This window comes from Carassius auratus, chromosome 38, assembly GCF_003368295.1.
Source record: "Carassius auratus strain Wakin chromosome 38, ASM336829v1, whole genome shotgun sequence".
In the NCBI taxonomy this organism is placed as follows: domain Eukaryota; kingdom Metazoa; phylum Chordata; class Actinopteri; order Cypriniformes; family Cyprinidae; genus Carassius; species Carassius auratus.
The window spans coordinates 20,582,170-20,599,730 of record NC_039280.1 but is presented as its reverse complement, the minus strand read 5'-3'; the positions used below and the strand labels follow the sequence as shown (position 1 = coordinate 20,599,730).

Sequence of the window (17,561 nt, the reverse complement as noted above, 5' to 3'; positions counted from 1 at the left end):
AGAGCAAGGGAACAGGTGCACAGTGAATACATGTGTTTCCCAACCACGTTCCTGGAGCCCCCCAACACTGCAGGTTTTACATGTCTTTTTAATCAAACACACCTGATGCAGCTCATCAGAACATTAGTACAGACTCCAAGACCTGAAATGGGTGTCAGACAAAGGAGAGATGCATGTGTGCAGTGTTTGGGGGCCTCCAGGAACGTGGTTGGGAACCACTGTGAGGAACCAAAGCAAACATGAGAGATGCGGCTCCAGACAAAGAGAGCTGCTCGGAGCGGATGAAGCCTTCACTAAGGTCCAGGAGTCTCCATACACACATAACCTTATAACCGGAAGGAGAGATCCAAACACAGCTGTAGATGATGGGAGTATTAACATTCAATCAATATGAAGACTTATTTTCATACACAAGACAGATCCAGTTCCTGACTGGAGTCTGTGAATATCTTTCAAAATAAAAGTCCTACTGAAACAAGTACATGTGACATCATAAACATGCTCTCATCACTGACATTAAAGCACTGCACTGATAACATACACTGTTTCTGTAGAGCGTCCATTAAGTTATCATCACCCTGCTCCTCTTGACAGAAAGCCATTGGGATTCTCCAGGCTTCTGTGCCTAGAGCTGCAGTTACATGAAGCTGTGGCCTGGTGGCGCTCACACAGAGCAGAAGAGGCCATAGACTGCATGCAGTGCAAAAATCTGTATATCATTGGTGACACAGGTTCGGTGGCCATTTAAATACTGCTCGGCTTACTTTACCTTAGTTAGGACAGCTTCATATTTATTTTTGAGCAAGAATGAAAATTAATCTATGACAGACAGAAATACAGTGTGTTGAATAGATTGTTTGACAACATACCAGCTGTTCAGCTTATCTTTCAGAAGAACTGTAAGTTCATGATTGAGTTGTGAAAGTGACACATGATCCAGGAGCTTGTTTTAGAGCACATGCTACTGTATATGTGAGATATATATATATATATACACAGCCGCGCTTTCATCCCTGTTTCCTCAGCATGACATCTAACCTAGCACTACTTTGAGTATTTCTGCCTTCCTATGAGTGTCTCTGTCAGAGAGGGACTTTATTTCGTTCACTCCACTTTTTGTGCATCTCAGCACAGTGACTCCACACTTTCAGTCCTGCTGTGAATCCAGGCCTCACTGATGCAAACCTCCACATCTCAGTTCAAAACAGTGAGCGTGCACACATCTATCCTGTCATCTCTGAGACCATCACCAGACAGGAGCTCAGAGTATCTGCTGCTGTATCTCTGCTCGGTCAGGAGCAGCGGTGAATAGTCTGTTCTCTCAGGACTATGACTGATGAAATCAAATATAGCTGTTCAGCTCATGTGCAGGAGCTCACATGCTCAGATATTCCATCTCTTTGCTCACTAATGAAAATAGCTCAACACTGAACCAAAACAGCATCGTGGTCTCTGCCGGCCGATTAGATGTTTGTTCATCAGATTATTCATGTCTGACAGCATCTGCGTGCCGTCTGAATGTGAGATCACAGAACAGCACTGCCACAAACATGCGTGTCCTGGATGAAGGAGCACAGGCGTGTGTGTACTCAGAACAGTAACGTGTGTGTGTGTGTGTGTGATTGACGGGGGCTGGAGAAGACCCTGCGAGAGCCCCAGTCCTCACACTTGAGAGCTCTGACAGATGCTCAGCTTATTTTAGTCTCTTATCACAGCGAGCGAGAGGCCCAGAGCAGAAGAAGAACACTGCACAGTCTACTGAGACGGCTCAGTTCACACAGACATCAGTCTCTCACTCGCATGCTGATATTAGGAGTGAAGATCTGTGCGGTTCACTTGTTTTGTGTCTTTAATCATGTACCAGAGCTCATATTACTGAGCTGATGCGGCGCTTTCTTCACTTTTATTCTGAACATCATAGGCTTTAATATGCAGTCATGAACACTTGATAACCAGAACATCACTGTGAATGTGTCATTTTAAGCAAATTAGGTAATTACGGGAATACTTCTTCCACTCCCTTACTCCCAGCAGTGTGTGTGTGTGTGTGTGTGTGTGTGTGTGTGAGAGACTGGCTCTGAGCTGTGCTATCTGAGCTGGCAGAACAACACCGGTGTGCTATAAAGTAATATACTAATCACCAGCATTCAGAGATCAGACTGTACGTGTGCATATTACTGTACACACACGGATGGCATGCGCACCTATCTGAAAAATGACCTGTGAGATATATGTGCAGCACATGTGGGATACATTTACATTTATATATAGTTCTGTCTACACAGCACAACATACTACACCAAACACACAGCCTATACACAGCTTCACAGAACGTCTTTCTTTCTTTCATTTAATATTAAACAAATAATACAATAGAAAGAAAAAATAACCGGGTGAACTGGATGAAATCAGGATGATCTGATATTCACAACTATCAGTGCTGCTCAGATTAAATGCGTCCTGCTCTGTTTCAGTACGTACAGAATCAGTTTAGTGTGTTTGTGTGTTTACTGTGGTGCACGTCTGTAATGAGGTTAAACCTAAAGCACAGCACAAAGAGCCAACATGTGGGGGAAAAAAGTGCATTGAACAGATTATGGGTGGGGCTTAGCGCGCTTCTGCTTGTCGATTGGCCACTCGTTACATCACTCAACCGTGGCGTTTACTGATTGGTCAAGAAATTCTCCTCAGTATTCCGCTTAGTCACTTTGGCGGAGTCTGTGTGAACTTCAGCTGCGTTGAGCTCTGCTGCGGAAAACTGTCATCTCTCAGCCGCAACACTCGAGTCTGGAGCATCAAGAGCAGATTCCAGATGGAAGAAGCAGATAAAGTGTCCTCCACTGCACCCGATGATGGAGCTCCGCGCGATATCATCATGAATGAAGCCGCTGCAATCGCTCCGACGCCGGCAGACGAGACGCAGCGCAGCGCGGAGGAGGATCCACCGGAGAACACTGACCTTACCACTACAGAGATAACTAGTGCTCCACAGATTACTGAGATAACTAACCTTACCACTGCAGAGATAACTAGTGCTCCACAGATGACTGAGATAACTAACCTTACCACTCCAGAGATAACTAGTGCTCCACAGATGACTGAGATAACTAACGTTAGTGCTCCACAAACAACTGAAGAAACTATTCTTCCACAGAGAACTGAGGTAACAAGTGCTCCACAGACTGAGATAACTAGTGCTGCTCAGATGACTGAGATAACTAACGTTACTAAGGCAGAGATAACTAGTGCTCCACAGAAAGCTGAAGAAACGATTATTCCACAGACGACTGAAGTAACGGCTCCACAGCAGACTGAGGTAACTAGTACTGCACAGATGACTGAAGAAACTATTAACGCCAGTGCTCCACAGAAGAGTGAAGAAAGCGTGACTGTTACCCAGATAGCTGAGATAAGCAGCACTTGGCAGATTACTGAGGAAACTAGTCCTCCAGAGCCAGCAGGAGACAGCTTTACTCCAGCAGCGGCAGCAGAGACTCCTGGAGCCCCGTCCTCCTGTGAGCCGGAGCCGAGGGAGGAGAGCGGATCCCCGCGGGAGGAGGAGGAGGAGACTCCCCCAGCATCTCACCCCGAGCCGGAGAACCGCACACACGCCTCGTCTGAGCACCGAGAGCCGTCACCATCCCGTGAGTATCGCGCTGTCCCTGCCTCGATGCGGCTGTTCTGCATCACCGCTGGCGATAATCACACGCTTCATGCTGTTTTTGGAGTATTAGACTGAATTATTGTGTGATTTTTAGACGGCGTTATTATTGTGTGAGTATTCGACAGTATTAGTGTGATTATTAGACGATATTGTTGTGATTTTTAGAGGGCGTTATTATTGTGTGAGTATTCGACGGTACTGATGGGATTTTTAGAGGGCGTTATTATTGTGTGAGTATTAGACATTATTATTATTGTGTGAGTATTCGACGGTACTGATGGGATTTTTAGAGGGCGTTATTATTGTGTGAGTATTCGACAGTAGTATTGTTTGAGTATTAGCCAGTATGATTGTGAATGTAGTCGGTGTGGCCCAGCTCCTCATGAGACAAAGACACGCAGAGACGGGAGCATTCAGTCTAGAGATTATATTTCATATGTATATTTGTGTTAGTTGTTCATTTAAGGCTTCAAGTATATTTATATAAACATCTATCTATCTATTATATGATGTTTTTATGTTTATTTATATATGACTTTATGACTGCAGTATATAGAGAGAGCATTAGATGATTGCATGTGAAGATCTTTACACAGAGCTGGGTAGTAACTGATTACATCAAGGTTTTTCCTGCATCTCAGTGTTTTTCATTCAAAGCCTTTGATCATTTGATGAGGTTTATAGGTGATGACACGCCCCACAGATCTCCGAGCCTGGCGCATTTTGAATGCAGCTTCCAAAAGACAAAAATATCTGAATAATATTTTTTATATTTGATAGAATGACACGGGTCTGATGTGTTGCTAAACTCAGATCTGTGTTCACTGGCTGGTGCTGAGCCAGAGACAGAGGTGTTTTTACAGCGTTGCACATTATAACCAATCACAGACGATTCTGTTGAGCTTATGAATGCAATGACCAATCAGAGGCGTCTAGATGAGTCATCGCTGAAACACCAGAGTAATGTTCTCACTGCGCTAGTCGCTGACTGAATTCTGCTCTCTGGCCAGTTAATTCAATCAGAAACAACGAAGCGCAGATGTGTTTAAGATGTAAGAGATTCGTTCCACCCTGTAAACCGCTTCAGATTTTAATGGGAGATTTTGAGAGTGCTTGAACTCTGGCCAGACTGAAGTCAATGATAATGTTATTTGATAATTAAATCAAGCCTCTACATTGTGATTAAATCACTTACATATGCAACTAAAGGTTCACTCTGGGTGACTAAATGGTGTCTAGTATTAGCCCGTGTGTGAGCTGGAGGCTAAGTATAAGTTTAGCACAGATATATTTTCATTCTAGTGCTTTAGAGTTCTCTCTATCTTTCAGTTCCTCTGAATGGATGTGCAGTGCACCTGTATTAGACGAACAGTAAACGCTAATGTAAAGGTGCATGACTCCCGAGAGTCTTACATACATGCAGAACTAACACGTGACATGTAAACAATATTGTTTGTTGCATTTTCTTGTCAAAATAACAGATTTCCTTTTGGATTTAAGAACTGCTGTTTTTTCTGGTAGTGGGCGGAGCTAATGCGCAAACAACAATCTCATTGGCTGGCACTCACCTCATCCCTGTTTTGATTTCAGCGAATCAGTTTGAGTGAACATTATTGTGATGGTCACTGATACAGTAGTACAGTAAAACATTTAGATGATGTGAATGAAACTTCATAATGTTTCACTTGATTATACATTTAGTCAGGAATTATAGTTTGGAAAAAGTCCAACTAGTAAAATGTGTACATTTTGTGTGAAAACTAATACAAGTAGATAAATAAAAAAAGACGTACTCATGTTTATGATCTCTGCTGGAGCTTAAATAAGTGTTACCCTGGCTTTAGTTACAAAAATTAAAGCCTCTTTCACACAGCACGTTGGTCCTGGAAAATTTCTGGATTGCCTTCTGTGTGAACGCAGACAAGCAAAGAGTGTGTCGTAGTGATGGTGCACGTTATCACGCGACTCTTTTACCAGATGTTTTGAAGCAGATCAACATTAGCGAATAAACAAATATGTGCAAACTGTGATGAAGCAGAGATCAGTTAGTTCCTCACTATCTGTGCTGAAGCTGAGATCGTTCACCAGCTTCAGTGAAAGTTAACGTGTCTAGTATTTTCTACTCGTACAGTACACCTCACGCCCTGATGTCACGTGTCGTTACGGGTCGTGTGTGAACGCATAAAATCTAGCGCCCCGGGAACAACTGCTGGAACACATTACCTGTGTATTATCCAGAATCACCGTGTGAAAGGGGCTTATGATTCCCAAGGCACACAAACTTCCCAGGCTACCGCACTGGACGTAAACACACGAAGAACATCTGCAGAACTGCTCTGAGAGTCAATTCATGAGCATCTGACCTTTTATTGTGGCCAGCCTAAGACACACCTGTGCAATAATCGTGCTGTCTAATCAGATCTTGATAAGCCACACCTGTGAGGAGTAAAGGAGAAGTGCTCACGAACACAGATTTAGACAGATTTGTGAACAATAGTTCACAAATTCAGTTCAGCTCATGAAAAATGGGGGCAAAAACAAAACTGTTGCATTTATAATTTTGTTCAGTGTATATGGTTTCCAAATTTAAATTCAAATTACTAAAGTTCTATCATTAAATGAAAATTTTTCACATTCCCCTTTCTCTCTCTCTCTCTCTCCCTCACACACACACACACACTTTCATGGTTTGATGCTTGACGAAGTGGAAATAAAACTAGCTTGCTGTAAAGATGCTGTCATGTTAAACCCGTAGCACTTAAGTAGTTTAATATATTCTCTGCTCAAACGAATTCAGATGTCATTCTGCACTTCTCGAAGCTTCAGAAGGAGTGTAAGTGTTGTTGAAAAACCTTTGATATGACTGTGCACTGGGTAAAGCTGTAGGCTGCTGATTTTATTCTGTATAGATTAGTAAACCATGCAAAAACACAGTGTCATTTTCACCATTTTAATTTACTATTTTTAATATAATAAATAGTTTTTAATTTCTACCACAAAAAAACAGCTCCTGCTGCTACACTCCTGAAGCGGATGTTTATCGCGCTAGCCTTGGATGTTTTGAGAGACGGACCCTGATTCAGACGGCAGTCCCTGTGAAGGTGTAACTGATCTCTGAGCAGGGCTTGAGCCAGTGTTGTGTGTAACTCTCCTAACTGTTTTTCAGGTGAACCCGAACCCTCTGCTGCTGCCGTCGCTCCTGCTCTCCTTCAGTTTTCTTCAGGTACGTTTCAGCTTTGCTGCTGTGTTGTCGTGTTGCCGTTTGATTGTTTGCATTCAGGGTGACATTTGACCAGTGGTGAGTGATGTAAATGTAATCTCTTGTCAGTTAACAACTGAAGTAACCTAATCAGAACAAGTAGTGACAGACTTGCTTGATTTTCACTGAACTGGACTAGGGTTGTCATGAGACCAGTACCAGTGAACTGTTGATTTTCAGTCATAGTAATGCCACTATAAAGACTGAACTGCAGTTAAGCACATTCCATCATTTTGAACTCGACTAACTCTAGATGCTTGTATAAATAGTAACATTAAGACCATGATGTCTTGTTGTTTGGACTGTGAGCTCCTCCGGGTTCAGTCGGATCATATCCGGTGGCAGATTCGGACGTTTCTGTGCTTGGAGGAGCTCATGTATCAGGAAGGTTTCAAAGCAGCATCAGTATAACATTACTGACATTCACAAGCCAAGCCTTCTTTAAAATACCATTGGTAACTACGGCACCCATGTACCAAATTGAGTTTACTTCCAATAGCATGGGAAAACTGCATTATTGTGATCTTTTTCTGGTATTAAAACACTGGCACTTTTGACAGCCCTAATGCAGAGTCAGTCCTGCTGTATAATGTGATCCTGGAATGGATGAAATGCTTGTTGTTAGTCTTGATTTGAAAGCTTTCAAATGGTGGATTGTTCTGCATTCCTCCTGTTTTCCCTTGTAGCGAGAGAAGCCTATGATGCTTTGCATCAGCTTATCTTTACAGCAAGCCTCAGTTAGCGTCATCATATTTAATTATTTCACTGCAGATATGTATAAATAGATTTTAGAGAGAAAAGCAGATGCTTTTACTGAAGAAGAAATGGTCTAGAAATATGATCAAGCTCTTGGAAATCAGAATCTCACCTTGAGTAGTCATAAATGAGTTTAGTTTGAAGACTGTGAATCCTCACAGGATCATCCGTGTCCCAGGCTCTGGTTAACCACAGTCTCACTCTGATCCCGCAGACCACTGCGATTATCCACCAGTAGCTTCACGGGCCAGCGCTAGTCTTGCTATGGATCCGTTGGGACATAAGGACTCGGCAGCATTCGACCCGGATGTGCTGAGCCAGTCTGATGATGACTTCACGTTCGAAACAAAAAAGAGTCCATTCCAGGCATTCCCCCCGGTGAGTGATGGTCTCGAGGAGACCACCGCTGCCAGGAGATCAGTGGAGGTGTCTGAGAGTCCGTCTCCAGACCTGGTGCAGGACGCGTACGAGGATGGCCATGTGCCACCAGAGGAGCTCAAACCAGAGACCGATGCTGATGCGCCGGTCTCTCTTTCGAATGCACTATCCGACCTTTTTTCAAACATCAACATGGCATCTGATGACAGACCAACATCTCTCCCAGATATTCTCAAATCTTCTCCGCTGAACCCTGAAAAACTGGACTCGGGCTCATCAGAAGGAAGCCCTGATTTCAGCCCAGTTCACAAAAGTGTGGACGATTCCCCAAATTCCCCATTCCCTGTTAACAATACCTTTGAGTTTGACTGCAAGAACTTGCTGCTGAAGGAGATGGCTGAGGAGACGGAGGCCAGAGCTGTGGAGAGGGCAAAGCTGGAGGCGGAGAACAACTCCAAGCAAAGTTTCACTGCTTTTGATCTTGTGAAAGAGACCGACGTGCCTCCAAAGAGTGATGATGTTCTGGAGGACAAAGAGGTGACCAGCCAGACCGCAGTTCAGACGGCTGACCGATTCGAGTGTCTCGGCTTCCCCGGGGAGCCATCTGATTCTGAAAGTCTGTCTGCAGACTCCTTCTCTCCGGTGCTGGATGCAGTCACGCAGGAGCGGCGAGCCACCCAGGGGGCGATGGACACTGCTGAGGAGGCATCGGAGCAGGAGGTTTCGTCTGAAGAGTTCGAGTTTGTTGAGCGGCCTCCACGAGCGGCCACTGAGGAGTTTCTGGAAATGCAAGATAGCCTGGCCTTCAGTAAACCCTCAGAGATGTCACAGGATGAAGATGGATCTCCTAAACTTGAGCCTCAGGAGGCAGCAGATCACACGCCTACGATCGAAGCCGCAGACCAAAAAAGCTCTTACCATATCCTCACCCAGGCATCAGACAAACCTTGTCCTGTGAGAGGTAAAGCGGTCCTGGAGTCTGATATCCAGGACCTCTCCCCAGCTCCTGTAATCTGTCCTCCAGAGGATAAACCTGGATCTGAGGAGAAGGAAGCTGAAGGCAGCATGTGTGATCTGAGCGCAGCGGCAGGTAAATTCAGCTCAGACCGCCATCTTCACCGGACCTTTTCATTTACCCATCATTTTCTGTCCGTGTACCTTCATCATTTGTGTTTTGTCCTTTATTCCCTTCATTGTCGTGTGTCTCATGCATCTCACCTTTGGCATGGCATGATGTTGGGTTATGACTCTGTTTGCTTGATCACCTTTCCCTTTGATTTGTTCAGTGTCCCACCAACAGTGTCCCAATATAACAATACAATTGGTTTATGATTGACTACTTGCTGTCATATTGCAATCAGGATTATTTTTTCACATATAAATGTGAGCATTAGTGAATGGATTGACTGTAGTAGCGTTGAGGGTTCATACGAGGCTCTTTTCAGCATGTTTTTCAGCCGTGATGAAGCACTGCAGCAGGAAGAGCTGGATCACTGTTTACAGAGCACGAACACTGCTCATTAGTCTCAATCAGAATGGACTTTACACCCGCTCTTGCAGGTTTGTCTAGAGTATAGATGGAGAGCGTGCAGTTTGAGCGGGAGTGTCTGTTCACACATTTATAGTGTGGATTCAGATTCGTAAGTTCAGTATGTGTAGCTGTACAGGTGTGCTAAAAATATTGTCTGTGATATCGTAATTAGTTTTTTTAACGATGTGCAATTCTCGACACTCGTGTATTTAGCAAAAAACTATCAAAATGCACCTACAGAGAGCAAGCATACATGATATGATGTATAGTAGCTTAGACTAGCACATGTGCGCGTGCTAGGATTGTGCGATATTGAAGAAAAATGCGATATGCGATGCCTTGTTAAAAAATGCGATATTGGATATGCGATACGATATTGCTTAAAGTGTATAAAATCAATTTCAATTATATCTTAAAATATTTGAATTTAGATTAATCTTTGTTATAGCGGTTTTGTTGTTTGATTAACATCAGTGACCTATTCAGCAGCACGTATTTATAGCCCTTTAAATCCGACCCCAAGGATCCAGTATAATGATACACATCTGATTTCTTTCTCAGCTGTTTACATTCATTTAAAATATAACCTACTGCTTTTACGAGAATGATCATTGAGACTGGTATTATTTAAGTAATTCTGTGTGTATGTGTCCGTTCAAATATGAGAAGATGCGAAAGATAAATTAACTCTTTGTGTTGGCGCGCCGTCTCTGTGTGCATGCATGCGCTTTGGACATGTGCTTCAGACAAGAAGAGACGCTGTGCAAGATGCGAAAAATAATTCCAAACACAGCACTGTTTTGTGTCTCTGAGCAACATGACAGTGTTTTGTTTCTGAATTAATCAACCTAGGGTTAAACAGTGTGTGAACCAGGGGCGCTGCCAGGAATTTTGGGCCCTATGACAAAGAAATCTAATTGGGCCCCCTCCGCGCAGCTGTTGTCTCCACATCTCTAGGACCTAACTGTCCCATCAAAAGCTTTACATAACTCTAATCAAAGGCTTGCAACCGTCTTGCTGCTTGTAGTTCAGTACTAGTGCTAGCACAGTATTTACTGCTGGTGATTTGTAAATGCAAGTCTGCATACAGTATGCAGTTCACCATAAAAATGTCCTTAAAGCAACACTACAAAACATTTTTTACCTTAAAATAATGTTTCCAAAATCGTTTGAGTGGTTCATCAAGTCGTAACGGGGTGAAAGGCACGTATGCCTCCCTGGAGTCACAGTGGTAGCTAATTTATATGTAGTTTTCAAATTAAAATAATCATTAATTCTTCTCTCTTTAGACCAAATCATTTAAGCTTGTGAGAAATTTCAATCAAGGAATACATTTGGAAAATCTTGGATAAATTATGACAATTTTCATTTTATATATATTAAAGAAGCACAATAAGACAAAAACAATAGAGATACAAATTAAACTCATTTTTCAGATACTGTAGGTTTTACTTAACATGTATACATTAACGTCTTTTGTTGGTTAAAATTTATGACATAGGTGTCTAATTTGGAATGCTGTCCTTTTAAGAAGGAAGGCATGCATTAAATATTGACACACATTGTTTTCACACACCTGTTCACGTTCACTTAATCCATAACCTACTGTATTTACGATAAACATGTGGACTGTTGTGTGTGTATTTGAGCGCTGAGGAAATTGAGAGTGCGCGTGCGGAGAGAGAGAGAGAGAGAGAGAGAGAGCACTTCTATCAGCGTGACTCCGCCTATTCACTCACTTTAAGCTAATTGACAACGAATTGTGACTCCCAGGAAAAAGGGGGCATCTGGTCACCTCATCCCTACCCCTTCGGGTGCTGAGGCCATTGTTTCAGATCGCTAGTTCATGTTTTATTAGTCCATCCATCCACTGCGGCTGTTATACTGACTAGATACTATACAAACGGCCCTTATCCGATCGCAATCCAATGACCGTGAGCACATTTTGAAAGACTGTAGCCTATAGGATGCATTCTGAGTGTCCGGTAGTCCTCAAATAACATTATAGTCCAGTCTCGTCTAGTTAACGAAAACGCTGCATTAATCTCGTCATCAGATATTATTTTTAGCTCATCAACATTAGTCTTAGTCACATAAAAAATGTTCGTTAGGGATATTTTTCGTCGTAGTCTTCGTTAACGATATTAACACTGCTAGCGCGCCGTGCATTGATTGACTGTCTGCAACTAACTAAACCGCATCAGTGATGAGCGCGCTAAGCAGGACCAAACCATTTCATGCAGATACAGGGGGTGGTCCGTCAATATGGAGGTTTTATTTTTTTGGTCAATGGTGATATTTAACTTTTATTGCCAAAATAAGTAAAATCAAAGACATCATACATTTTATTATTATTTTAAATATACTCAATGATGATGGTTTATATAAGTGTATAATGTAATAAAAAAAATTAAATTAGTTTTTACCTATTTGTTGGGTCAGGGGCTCTCGGAATTGTCCTAACCCCCCCCCCCCCCCCCCCCCGATACTGATTTAATTTGCTTGGTAACAGCCCAACTGTCTTATTCTAACTGACTGATTACGTGTAGGAATTTGATACAGATTTTTATTAAATGGCTTTATAAAGGTTAAAATACCCATAAAACGTACAAATCAATTTAGACTTATTGGAAAATAATATTTTTTATTACTGCTGTGAGCTGACCACACAGAACATAAAGAACATCAAAAATTGAGGAGTCAGCTGTCCACGGCAAGATATCAGCACAGTAACACACTCAGATAAATATAGTCTAATTATAGTTATCGATAAAATCCCAGAAAGTTGAGAGATAATTTTGTAGGTGGTGTGTGAGAGGAGCTGTGTTTCACGTTTAGCCGAGTGGTGTGTTTATCTCCTCCTCCTCCTCCTCTCGCTGCTATAACTGTGCTCTGATCTCCTGATCTCCAGTCACTGTGACACCGCAGCATGGAGCAGACGTCTGAGCCCGCGCTGCACTGGAAGCACAAGGGTACAGCAGCACTCTCTCACTCACTTCTGATGCTGGAGTGCTGTTCCTTCAGCTGCGCTGTTCATGTGTGTGTGTGTGTGTGTGTGTGTGTGTGTGTGTCTGACGCTGTGCTGTCCGTAGCGTTCTGGAGACGAGGAGTTGAGCGTGAGCTTGAATGCAGGGCTTGAGCAGAGAGTGCTGCGGTGACAGAGCTGACCTGTGCTCCTGGAGAGAGTCAGTATCACACAGATAATCTGGACAAAGGTCCTGGGTGCGGTGGGGCAGGAGTAGTCCTTGTTAATGATTTGCTGCTGTGTCTTGTAAAATGTTAAACCAGTGCGTGAGTCAGCTCCAGCGTGGTCTAACATAGGTCTGGAGCCAGGCGCCTGTCTGCTGGACTTTAGCAGATGATTGTGAGGTGATGAGCTCATCGTGTGAAGGGTCAGCGGGGTGTGTCCGGCACACTATAGTGCCCAGAAACATGGTTCTATCATGGTGCATTGAGTAAGGGTTGCTCTGCTTGAAGGAGATCCATTTTTTTTTGATGGCTCAGTATTTTGGAAGAAATTGTTTACAATAGTAAACTGTGAAATGATGGGAAATGATGGTCTCCTGTTAAGACAGTTTCACAGATGAACCAGAATGTCTCAGATGAGTTGTTGTTGCTCTGTGTGTGTGTGTGTGTGTGTGTGTGTGCCTGTGTATACACACAGACATTAACTTCTGAGAAGTAAATGTGGTCAAATAATCACTGCTTGACCACATACCTTTGTAAAGTGATCTTGAATGTGGTGATGTTTGGAGTATAGATTGAGGTAATGTTGTCTATCTAAGCAGCAGAAGACTGAGAGTGATGGTAGAGTGACCGTAAACACATGTTTATCATGGACCGGCATCAGTCACATCATCTGCATGTGCCCGTCTCATTCTCTGCTTCTGTCCATCCCGTCGCTGACGTGTGTGTGTGTGTGTGTTTCAGTGCTGGAGCTGCTGTACTGGAGGGACGTGAGGGCCAGTGGGCTGGTGTTCGGCTGCAGTCTCTTCTTCCTGCTCTCCCTCCTCAGCTACAGCATCATCAGTGTCCTGTCCTACTCCACCCTGGCCCTGCTGACCCTCACCCTCCTCTTCAGGACATACAGGGGAGTTCTGCAGGCCGTCCAGAAGTCTGATGAGGGGCATCCATTCAAGTGAGTTCAGAGCAGAAACCGCGAGTGTGTGTGTGGTCTAGACCCCTAGTCCCCTACCCCTTTGAGTGCCCTCATAATTGAGATCAATAGCTGCTGTTCTTGAGTGAACGATGATTTTTCACAGACGGTACCTGGATCAGGATGTAGCTCTGTCTAAGGATATGGTGCAGAGGCACAGTGACGTGGTTCTGAGGCGGATCAACGGTGCAGTGAAGGAGCTGCGGCGTCTGTTTCTGGTGGAGGACATGATCGACTCGCTGAAGGTCTGAGTGTATAACCTAAACATTTAATTTGACTCAAGTAGATGTTTAAGTAAGTTATGAGGAGAAATACTTTTATTAACTTATATATTTAAAGACATAGTTCACCTGAAATTTATAAATCTGTCAACAGTCATTTCCCCTCATGTCATTACAAACATTTGTGACTTTGAGATCCTATCTCATTTAATAGTTTCAAGGATTTTTCCTGTTTTCTCCTCGCTGAAATCACTATTGCTTCCTTCAGTTCTAGTTCAGTCACACAAACACTTAAACTGGCTCTTTTCATCCTTCAACTATCAGTTCTTCAAAAATCATGGGCAACTTCTCAGCCATCTCTGCTCTCTCCTTTCTGCCAAAAAGAATAGAATTATTGTTAGAGCCATAGCCTTCTTTCTTCAGACTGGTTTCCACAACATCCTTCTGCAGCTTTTCAATCCTACCATTCTTCTCTCCCATCCTGGCACGGGTCACATCTGACAAACGGACAGCAGTTAGTCTTTTTACCTCCTCCACAGCCACTGTATCTCAAGGTGTTCCCCAGGGTTCGGTGCGCAGCCCCCTTCTATTCCCCTTCACATGCTTTCCCTTGATGGTCTCAGATCATCATATTCTGCACTTCCACTGCTACGCTGATGACATCCAGCTCTACCTCTCTACCAGATCCATTACTGCTGAAATTCATTCTGCTCTGGGCACCATGCCAGTCAAAAAACCATTTTCCAAGCGTCCTGTAACCGAGCACATAAAGGATAATGCGGTCACGTGACTATATTCTCATAATAACAACGATCATATCGACGAGTTTCATTGCAAAGATACAAGATTGTATCGTAATATCAATCCCTATAATAATACTAAACCCTGATTTACTCTGTATTGTTAATATATAGTGTGAGCACCTCTTCTTTCCTCACGAGTGTGCAGTGTGTCTGTGCAGATCAGTGATGTTTGTCTCGGTCTTGATCTGTCAGACAGTGAACATCTTCTGTTTCTTCTCCAGTTCGCTGTGTTTCTGTGGGTCCTCACACATGTGGGTGCCTGGTTTAACGGACTCACGCTGCTCATTCTCGGTAAGGTCACGGACTCGCTCTTACTTCCTTCTGTACATGCTTTATTATGAGCTCTTGATCATAGATGAGCCATAATTACATCCAGTGGTGTTTTATTGTCTCCTGTGCTGCAGGACTGATTGGAGCTTTCAGCGGCCCAATAGTCTATGAGAGACATCAGGTAATGTGTGTGTGTGTGTGTGTGTGTGTGTGTGTGTGCATGTGTGTGTGTGCATGTGTGTGTGTGCGTGTGTGTGTGTGTGTGTGTGTGTGCGTGTGATGGTCATGTTCTGTCTCCCCTGCAGGCTCAGATCGATCAGTTCATTTTGACGCTGAAGAGCCGTGTGAAGGATGGCATGGGCCAGTAAGTCAAGCTCATTGATGAGGGTTTATTTAGAGTGGGGGGGGCTAGACACTCGTTCTGGAGTTTATCCCTGATTGAAACCTCATGTTTGTTAACTGACAAGTGTTAAATTGGAATTAGACCTAAGCTAGAATCAGAATTCAGACCTCAGCCGGCGTGGTCTGCCTCAGTCCTCAGCTTTCTGCTGTGGGTTATTCTGATGCTGTGATTTGGTAATTAGTATTTAACTAAATTGACATTTATTCCAAGTAGCTAGCAAGGAGATGCTTGTTTGTAGATTACATTGAAGGATGATCTGTTATCAGTGGTGATGGAGTCATAGTAACGTCTGTGTATGACTGTGTGTGCGTGTGTGTGTGTGTGTGTGTGTCCCAGGATTCAGGCCAAGGTTCCAGGAGCGAAGAAGAAGTCGGAGTGATTGTGGACCAGCTCTGATCTCCTCTCATCATCTTCGGCTCTGTCTCTGTCTCTGTCTGTTTTCCTCACTCTTCGGTTCATTCTCATGACTGCATCTTCATCAAGTTGCTCTGATACTGATTGTGAAACACTGGTTGCAGAATAAATTAAATATAATGTTTAATGTCTGAGAAATGTGGTTTTGATCCTTCAGAAAATGAAATGCACTTCAGGTCTGCTTTCCTTTTTAATGAAGGAAGTTGAAGAGTACCAGTATTGGCTTTTTGTGACGTTTAAGTTCCTATGACTGTGATTTTACTTGATTGACTGGAGTTTCTCTGTCATACTCTCTTATCTTAGCAACTTTTCTAGATATCAGAACATTTGAGCTCCCCTGCAGGATCATCTCTGGATGAACACGTTTACATGAAGCTTCCTCAACAGAAGTTATTGTATTTAAATCTATTTATCTCTGGACCGATTGCTAAAGCGAGCAGCGTTTGCCATGCTAATAACTGAATGAAACGCGTCCCGTTGTCTGAACTCTGTGAATGCATTTTGAGATGTTAATGAGAACCAATAAAGCTTGTAGATCAGTCAGTGTCTGTGTGAGATTATTGTGTTAATACTTCAGTGTTAATGCGGTCTCTCGTATACGGACACGGCTCTAGGAGCAGTTGTGTTGTGTGCTTTTGTTGATTTAGGTTTTTAAAACACCATATAGGTTTATGTTGTTTATTTTAGTACTCAAAAATGAGAATGGTGGCTTTGACAACTAGATGAAATATCTAAAGATTGTAAACTAATTTTGAGTAGATCTTTAAGTTCTTCTATTTTTTAATGCTACATCATGCCTCCGCACTTTGTGTTCCTGTTCTGCATTAGTCTCTGGCTCTATAATCATTGTGCAGTAGCATTAATCTCAGTTCCTCACACTTATATATTTCTTCAAGGATCTGGATTTCCTATTCTGGGTTAATCCGTGACGAGTGTGAATGTTGAAGGGAGGGTAGATCCGTCTCAATAATGTGTTCGGTCATTCTCTCTACTCTCTGGAGCCTGAGCTCATCCGAACACACGATAGATTCAATCACCGCTGTAGAATCTGCTGTGATAAGACCTGCATTCATCTTCAGAAAACTAATTAAGATATTTCTGATGAAGTTTGAGAGATCTCTGACCCTCCGTAGACAGTAATGGAGCTAATGTTCCCAGGCCCAGAAACATAGCAAGGACATCATCATTCTATGAAGCTACAAGAATACTTTCTGTGCACAAACACAAATGAGTGTTCAGCGTAAGCATCTGAACACAGGCGACACTCGCTCCACAGCAGACGGGATGAGCAGGAGAAGAGTTATAATAATAATTCATTACATTTATATAGAGCTTTTATAGACACTCAAAGCGCTTTACATAGTCAGGGGTATCTTCTCATCCACCACCAGTGTGCAGCATCCACCTGATGATGCTCCAGAACACACACACACACACACACACCAGTGGAGAGGAGACGGAGTGATGAAGCCAATCAGCAGATATGGGGATTGTTAGGAGGCCATGATGGTCAGAGGCCAATGGGTGAATTTAGCCAGGATGCTGAGGTCACACCTCTTCTCTTTTCGAAAGACATCCTGGGATTTTTAATACCACAGAGAGTCAGGACCTCGGTTTAGCTTCTCATTCAAAGGAAGGTGCTTGTTGACAGTATAGTGTCCCCATCACTACTCTGGGGCGCTAGGACCCACACAGACCACAGGGTG

General features: G+C 43.2%; 1 protein-coding gene across 3 annotated transcripts; it reads left to right on the top strand.

Annotated features, from left to right (window-relative positions):
- The first annotated feature begins 2,689 nt into the window (after positions 1 to 2,689).
- On the top strand, positions 2,690 to 16,395 carry rtn4b (reticulon 4b). 3 transcript variants are annotated; one of them, XM_026224689.1, is made up of 9 exons: positions 2,690 to 3,644; positions 6,831 to 6,887; positions 7,894 to 9,147; positions 13,519 to 13,726; positions 13,851 to 13,989; positions 14,990 to 15,059; positions 15,173 to 15,219; positions 15,344 to 15,402; positions 15,778 to 16,395. In XM_026224689.1, the coding sequence occupies exons 1-9, from the start codon at positions 2,813 to 2,815 to the stop codon at positions 15,818 to 15,820; spliced, it is 2,709 nt and encodes a 902-aa protein (XP_026080474.1). In that variant the 5' UTR covers positions 2,690 to 2,812; the 3' UTR covers positions 15,821 to 16,395. The 3 variants fall into 3 exon arrangements, with proteins under 3 accessions (XP_026080474.1, XP_026080475.1, XP_026080476.1); XM_026224690.1 differs by lacking the exon at positions 7,894 to 9,147 and having other exon boundaries at positions 2,692 to 3,644; XM_026224691.1 differs by lacking the exons at positions 2,690 to 3,644; positions 6,831 to 6,887; positions 7,894 to 9,147 and adding an exon at positions 12,456 to 12,560.
- Positions 16,396 to 17,561: the final 1,166 nt, after the last annotated feature.

Excerpts from the sequence above, each read along its gene's own strand:
- rtn4b (XM_026224689.1), top strand. The coding sequence starts at position 2,813 with ATGGAAGAAGCAGATAAAGTGTCCTCCACTGCACCCGATGATGGAGCT. Across the intron at positions 3,645-6,830 it reads CCGAGAGCCGTCACCATCCC|GTGAACCCGAACCCTCTGCT; the intron begins GTGAGTATCGCG and ends ACTGTTTTTCAG. Across the intron at positions 15,060-15,172 it reads ACTCACGCTGCTCATTCTCG|GACTGATTGGAGCTTTCAGC; the intron begins GTAAGGTCACGG and ends CCTGTGCTGCAG.